The sequence below is a fragment of the Nilaparvata lugens genome, chromosome 5 (genome assembly GCF_014356525.2).
Source record: "Nilaparvata lugens isolate BPH chromosome 5, ASM1435652v1, whole genome shotgun sequence".
Taxonomy (NCBI): domain Eukaryota; kingdom Metazoa; phylum Arthropoda; class Insecta; order Hemiptera; family Delphacidae; genus Nilaparvata; species Nilaparvata lugens.
In genome coordinates, this window is record NC_052508.1 from 48,819,997 (window position 1) to 48,827,535 (window position 7,539).

Here is a 7,539-nt window from a genome sequence, read left to right on the forward strand (position 1 = left end):
GTTAAGTTTAGTTTAATTCTTTATGAGTGTTCTAGTGCTTTCAAAACTACTCAATCTTCTTCCCAATATGACTAAATTTTAAAAAAGTGAAACCATAACCCTATTTTGGACTTGAATGACTTTGACTAAAAATGTTATCTAAATTTGGGAGAGGAATGGTAAAAGAAGTATCCTTAGTTTTCTCTCCCAATCAGTGCTACTTTGTAAAAATTATAAATAAATAAAATAAAATCGTCACGGCGGTTGGGACAGTTACACCTGATATGTTGGTGAATACGGCGAGAACTTGAATATCGTCTCGACGTGTGCAGGGCAACAAATGGATCCCATGTTGAAGTGTACTGATGTTAAACAAAACGTGAAGGTTCTCTCTTTCATTGTATGTACTTGTTGATGTAGTTTTTCATTAATTTACACATTAAATTTATACCTATATAAAACTGGGGAGTTCTTTTTCAAACACCCTGTACTTCAGGAATAGTGTTTTAGAGTGCATTTAGAACTACTTCACCTAAAAATCTCCTCAAAATGTTCCCATCAACTACGAGTGCAAATGTGACTAGTGCTTTCAGAACTACCCAATCATCCTGCAGACTTACGACAGGACTGGTTTGCTTTCTGTGTACATTGTATCGCACATTGGGCTTGTACAGTTGAAGTCGCAACTTTTTCTCAGTGTTTGTTTCACCAGTGACGGCCACTAGTTTGAGAAACGCCCAAGCCACGTAGTGCCACCCACTGTCGTGGCCCAGTCTCTGATAGCGCATGCCCCCGATTGTGAAATTCACAAAGTCAACGATTTCGAAAAAGAGCAGCGTGTCCGGATTCACTATGTGTGATATGTCTTCGTTGAATATCAACACTTCTTCCCACTGTGGAGTCAACGTTCTGAAATAAGGCAATATGAATACTGGAAATCGGGTTGTATGAATCATCAGCTAAACTAAGTTTTAATGTAAGGATCACTTCAATAATTTGGAGAAATATTTAAGCTACTGTATTGAATATTATCTCTTAAACAGAATGGGAAGTTGGATTATACGTTGAATTCTAAGCTACTAGCATTTCGAGCTTGAAATAAATTTAGATATCATTATTACACTGGTAGTTTAATTTGAAGAAACTTCAAACTACTAAAAATACTTTTGAGTGCTAAAATACTTTTCAAGGAGTATTGGAATACTTTGAAAACTATCAAATACTATCACGAACATTGAATAATGAGGAGTTAGATAACATACATATGTGAAGAGCAATTTCATTCAAGAATTCTAAAAATCTCTTAAATATAACTGTTTTCATAGTTGAATGTTAGTTGGGTTGCATGACTTGCGTTGGGAGCTACATTACGTTTTATAGTAGGCCTATGTAGTTGAAGATTTTCAAACGTGTCTTTAATAGACTACTGTATCAATCTTGAATTTTAAGTTCAGTTACGCTAATCTTAAATTAAAAAAAAACTGAACCTAAAATTAAGATGCGAAGGACTGATGTGTGATTTTATATTCCTAATAATACTTTGGACAACATTAACTTTTCATTAAAATTTTGGAGAGAAATGGTACAGGCTCAGCCTAGTTTTTCCTCCATGGTCATAATCAGCCTATATTACGATTATAGTGTTTTGTACGATAGGCTGAATGAAATAAACGTATTTGCATCAAGTATAAAGAGCACTTACAGCAAAAGTTAGTTTCAAGTGCAGGACTGCTTATGGTTTATGAAACGTCTACAAGATCCAACAAACATTTATTTCACGCTATTATCTAACTATATTCTCTGTACCTTATCCATTGCAAAAATTTAAACACTGACGTTTTTCACTTGATATAATCAACTTTTGATCATTCTTTCTTTAATGATTCAATATCACAATAAAACACTGGAAATCTGAAGAACTCATATGCGGCCAATTAACATTACTACAAAAACACTTAATAATGCAGCCATTCTTTCGGGTTTGATGAGATATTTGACTGGAATACAATTGACTAAAAAATATATATTTTTGAAAAATTCAATAGAATGAGGAACTTCTCATTTATGATTGATATATAATTTTGTAGGTTGGATAAAAAACAGTTGAATTTTTCTAATTCTCTTTGATTCCATATTCAATTTTTCAAAGAAAATTTGAAAAAATAGACAATTTATAAGTGTGTCTCACCGATTCTCCTTGAAATCGTAATGTCTTGTCATAATTGGCAGAATGTAGTCGACGTCTTCCTCACAGAAACTGACACACCGATTGGGATCAGACTTTTTCAGGTATTCACCACACGTGGAGTCGACTATGTGCACTCTCACCATCGGATGTCTGAGTAGTGTATGAGGCTCCAGACTGTCCGTACCGTGTATAGTTACCCCCATCATCGTTGTCACTGTCAAATCAATCAATCAGAATACACAGTATATTTTAGAAGAAGTATACAAATAAACTGAACTGAATTGTTGAATTAGACATAAAATTGCAGAGAAAATGAGTAGAAATACCCTAATGCAGTAACTGTGAAGTGACGAATCACAATAATTCAGTTACTGACTGATGTTTCATGAGAAATAGTCATTTAGGATTGAAGGAAGTGAATAACAACACTCATCATAGTTGAATCTGTGAAATCACAAATGAAAATCAAGTAGTTACTGTATTAGCAAATATTTTTGAAGAAATAGCGGATTGAATTATGAAAATTGATTGTTACAATCATCATTCTTTAATTCAAATCACAAACAAAAACCTCTCAATTACTAGCAAATATGTTACAAGAATGATCAAATATTCAGTGGAAACATTTTAGAGACAAGCATTATCCAATAATCAGCTTTATTATACGGAAAAAATCATTCGGGTTGTAGTAAATAGCTTCATAATAAAATGCAACATAGTTTTCTACGGGTGAACTTGATTAATTCTTATCAAGTTATTTATTGAAAACCATAAATTTATTAATTAAAAGGATAAAAATTGTAATACTCATACATTCATGATTTAAAATATAATAAATTAATGACTATTTCTGTGGAATACCTGTAAATATTAACATATTCAAAGTTATGAGCATCAAAAATTCAGTTTTGAATCGATAAAACTTAGCTAGTGGAATACGTCAACATGTATTTAATTTTCTCAATTTGGAACATTGGCCTATTATATAAAAAATAATGTACTTTAAATTAATAGTAATTAATTGAAAAATATAAATTAAGAATATCTCTAACCTGATGTTTTTGGTTGCTTATCGATGATATCTTTTTGTGACACACTCTTAGCCGAAGAATGGATTTCAGCCAATTCAGTTCCTACTTGTTCGGAGGCCTCATGCTTCTTCGTCTTCTTTTTTCGTTTAATTCTGTAAATGATAAAATATTGTAATTGACATCTCATTTCTTGTCTCTCTCAACTCATAACTTGAAAATTATCATTCTATGTAATTGCAACATTGTGGTAATATTATTTATATATTAACATTATACTCCTTGAAACTTATCTTAAATAAAACATAATAAAATACCTTAGACTGTTAGTTTACTAATTCACTCAATTTAAACAATTGAACATTTTTTACTGAATTCAATTATAATTACACAGCAATAAAATGTCAATTCTCAAGTATATGAACTATAGAAAATTCCAATAAAACACAATACAATTCATAAAATTCAATAGAACACAATTACACAATCTATAAAAAACACTGGATGCCGATGTAGTACAACACAACTCAATACAAAATACTACTAAAATACATCACAACACACCGAATTTGCTCAAGCACAAAATGTATTGAATTGTATGGAGTGCAATGTGTTGTATTGTATAATATCGAATGTATTGTAGAAGTAGACTATTATAAGACGAATGATGTGTTTTGCACTGCATCAAGTGTCCTGTGTTATATTGTATTCAGTTTGTTTTGTTTAGTGGTACCGGCATCAAGTGCGTTGTGGGGAGTGGGTCAGCTGTTATAAGTGGCGCTTGATACAGGTCCTATTGCAATACGACTTCGTATGAATGACCATGGCGGCCGATACATCCGCGTTATGCAGTTTAGTAGGATGTGTTGTATTGAATCAAACGTTTTCCCTTGTATTGAGTTCTTAGTATTGTTTCGATTGTATCTAGTGCTTATGTTGCTTTGAATCGAGCTGATTCTTGTTGTAACTAGTCTGCTGGGTGGCATCGTTTGATTAGAATTTTGTGTTGTAATTTACTACATTAGCCTCTGTGCTCTATTGTATCAAGTGTTAATTTGTTTCATAATTGATATGAATGTGCTGTGTTACATCGTTTAGTGTAAAGTGTATTCCAATCTTTTGAATCAAATGTTTAGGCTAGTGTTGTATTATTTTGTAAGTATTTGAGGACAATTCATCAGAAAAGGTACTCACTTCTTCCTGGTAACCACACTTTCCTCATGAGAGGAAGAGCTGAGCAGATTGAGACTGGCCGCCGACGCTCTCTTTCTCTCATTCTCCAAATCAATCTCGGCTTTCTTCGCACTCCTCTCATCAGACGTCGATCCAGACTTCTGCGACGTTGTCAAACTTCTCCTGGGCAACGGAATCGGCACTTTAACTTTCAACGGACTATCCTCAACTTTCTCATCACTAATCGAACTTTTCCTACTCACTTCCACCATTTTGGCAACTACGAGATCGGAAGTGTCCGAACTAATCACCTGTTCCAGTATTTCGGTTGTTGATAGTTCGGATTTGTCCTGTTGAGTGTTCAGCTTCAACTCTGTGACAACTTCGGAGCTTTCTGTGTCGGAGACGTTCTCCCAGCCTGTGGTGGGAAGTTTCTCGGCCACGAATGTGGTGGGAGGCATCTCAGCCACCAATGTGGTGGGAGGAATCTCGGCCACCAATGTGGTGCTTCTTGGAAGCACTTGTGGCTTTTTTCGGGAACTGCTGCTCACACTTGACTGCTCTGGGGAACTGAGTAGAGACTGCCTGGGTGAATCACCAAGGTGCTTGGGAGAAGTGTGCACTTCGGCTGAGTGCACTAGCTGGCTCCTGCAATTAATTGAGACAAATTTATAGTGAATAAAACAAATAAACAGATTTTTTATTCATTATAAAAATGAGAAGAATCTGCCGTCATCGATGAAAATACGAATAGATGGTGGAAATTTGTTGTTTTCGACTATCAATAAAATTATATTCTAGGTTTCACAATGGTTAGAACTATCATGATTGATATTCATAGAAATATTAATTATAATATTATATTATAATATAATATATATTATTATCATATTATATTTATTATAATTATGATCTGTAATTGCCAATGAAATAAATAAATCTTATTCATGAAATGTTAACATTGATCAAATGTAAATCACAAAATAAATTCAAGGATTGAAAATATGCCAACTCACAGTGTTCGTAACGACCTTTTGAAGACTTGAGTTGACTTAAACCGTTATTTGATTTCACCTGTCAATCTCTAGGGGTGGCAGAGCTTAGTTAACAGTGTGAGTTTTCCACTACTGTCTAGTCTATGTCTATGATAAATACTCGGTGCATGTGGCAGAGATAGATTCAACATCTGATAAAATGTATTAGTAAGTGGATATGGACAGAAAAAATTATAGCGAAGAGTTTCAGCTTAGTTTTGAAAGTTATCGAAATACATTATTCTTATTACGAGTGTACACATTTAATGAGTTTGAATAATTAACTGATACCGTGTGGCATCAGGGAATCAACAGCTTTAACCAAATAGTGTCTAGAGGAATAAGAAAAGGCGGACTTCATTTATTAGTGCAGTAGTAGCCAACTCCTACAGTATGAAGTTTACTTCATAAATGTTTTATATCAAAGTTGAATAAATAATGTAGTAGGACAATATTATTGCTACATGAACTATCATTAGAATTTTTGAAATATAAATTGGTCTAAGTTGCAAATTTATAATCACCTTTTACTGTTTTTCTGTAATCCAGGAGAAAAAACATCATCAGAAGATTTGGATGAGGTTGACGAGCCCCCTCGACTGTGATTGTTACCAGCTGGCAATAAGATTTCCTTTCTCTTAAGCGTTACAGTCCTTGGACATGGTTTTGGTGGATCACTTTTCTCCTGCAAGCCAAAACCCACATGAAAATAACATTACCAATAAAAAAGTAGACAGGTAAACACATCCAAGTTTCTTTTACAATTATTATAATAGTTGATTTGTAAAATTGATAATTGTCTCAGAGGTAAGAACATGTGCCATGGTCGCAGAGATTAGATTCTCCACTATGTTTGTTCTACCGCAAACAGTAGCAACTGTTAGCATACCCAATCTGCTAAAATTCAAAATCACTTCTGATAGTGGTTTGGAACTCACCAAAAACTCAAGGTACATTTGTATCATTATCGCAACCATTACCCAAAATTTAGCTCAAAGATGTTATTACATTAAATGGGTATAAGTGCAAGTGCACGTTGAATCATGTATGACAAAAACAAAATTTTGAGAGTGCCATTGAAGACGTTGTGATTTGCATGTAGCTGCTTACATTGAACGCAACTAGCAACTTTCAGTGTGAGTCCTTCTATTACTCTTTCAAGATATTGTTTCGTCTGCTTACATTATGCATAACCAAACGTGCACTTGCAGAAAAACGCTTTCAATATGATCACACACTTATGGTGCGTATGTGCAGGCAATAGCGCTCCGAGTTTTACGGTTTATGATCTTTTATGGAGAAAAAGACGGCGGTGAAATACAATCATTCTAAGTTGGATTTCTAAATTGAAAAAACAAAATAGAACCAAAGAGCTTGTATCTACAGCTTTGGTATCAATTTAATAACATGATAAGCATCTCTTTCAATAACTTAAATTAACTTCTGTTTTCAAGAACACAGGACATGAAACGCCTGACCGCTCTATGTGTGCACAAAATAAATAATTTTATCACGTAGAATGAAAATAGCAATTTCATCAAATGGTAGGCTACCTATTAAATTACGATCATTTTGATTTTGAAACCGCAGGATGAAGGAGCCTTACTTATTAGAGTACTGGAAATTTTAATAGTAAATCATTTTTAAAATCTTAAAAACTCTACAATTTGTGTATATAAAGATGTATTTTTAATGGTTCAGGTCTATTCTAACAGGATATAATAGTAGGCCTATTGATAACATAAAAATAATTTTAGTGAAAGGTGAAAAAATCTTCATAAGTTGTACTTACAATTTCAATTACACAGTGATCATCAATTTTAGAAGGAGCATTGCTTGATTCATTGTTCAAAGCAGCATTTAGAAGGGATTCAAATCTTGCTTTCGTTTCTTGAGTAATTCTTGGTGGTATTTCTGTTAGAGGAATCTTATCTTCTTCATCACGTTTCTTCATTTTTTTATTCTGTCTCGAAAAAATAAAATGAAGATAACAATGAATAAAAATTCAATTAGCTAATCTTTTAAATAAAAATTCAAGTAATATTTTGTAAAACTAGATTTTTTGTTGATAAACACAAAATACTTGTTTATTGTTTATTTTTGTGCAGAACTAAACTGTCACCTGTCGGCCGATTCA

General features: G+C 33.3%; 1 protein-coding gene across 1 annotated transcript in view; it reads right to left on the reverse strand.

The window, feature by feature from the left end:
* LOC111050184 (jouberin-like) overlaps positions 1–7,519 on the reverse strand; it is a 40,191-nt gene extending 32,672 nt beyond the window's left edge. Inside the window, exons 1-6 of the mRNA XM_039428502.1 lie at positions 7,195–7,519; positions 5,927–6,087; positions 4,390–5,016; positions 3,220–3,350; positions 2,168–2,381; positions 600–888 (exon numbers count right to left, since the gene is read on the reverse strand). Of these exons, the coding sequence (XP_039284436.1) occupies positions 600–888; positions 2,168–2,381; positions 3,220–3,350; positions 4,390–5,016; positions 5,927–6,087; positions 7,195–7,356 (1,584 nt within the window). The 5' untranslated portion in view covers positions 7,357–7,519. The remainder of the gene's footprint in view (positions 1–599; positions 889–2,167; positions 2,382–3,219; positions 3,351–4,389; positions 5,017–5,926; positions 6,088–7,194) is intronic.
* Positions 7,520–7,539: the final 20 nt, after the last annotated feature.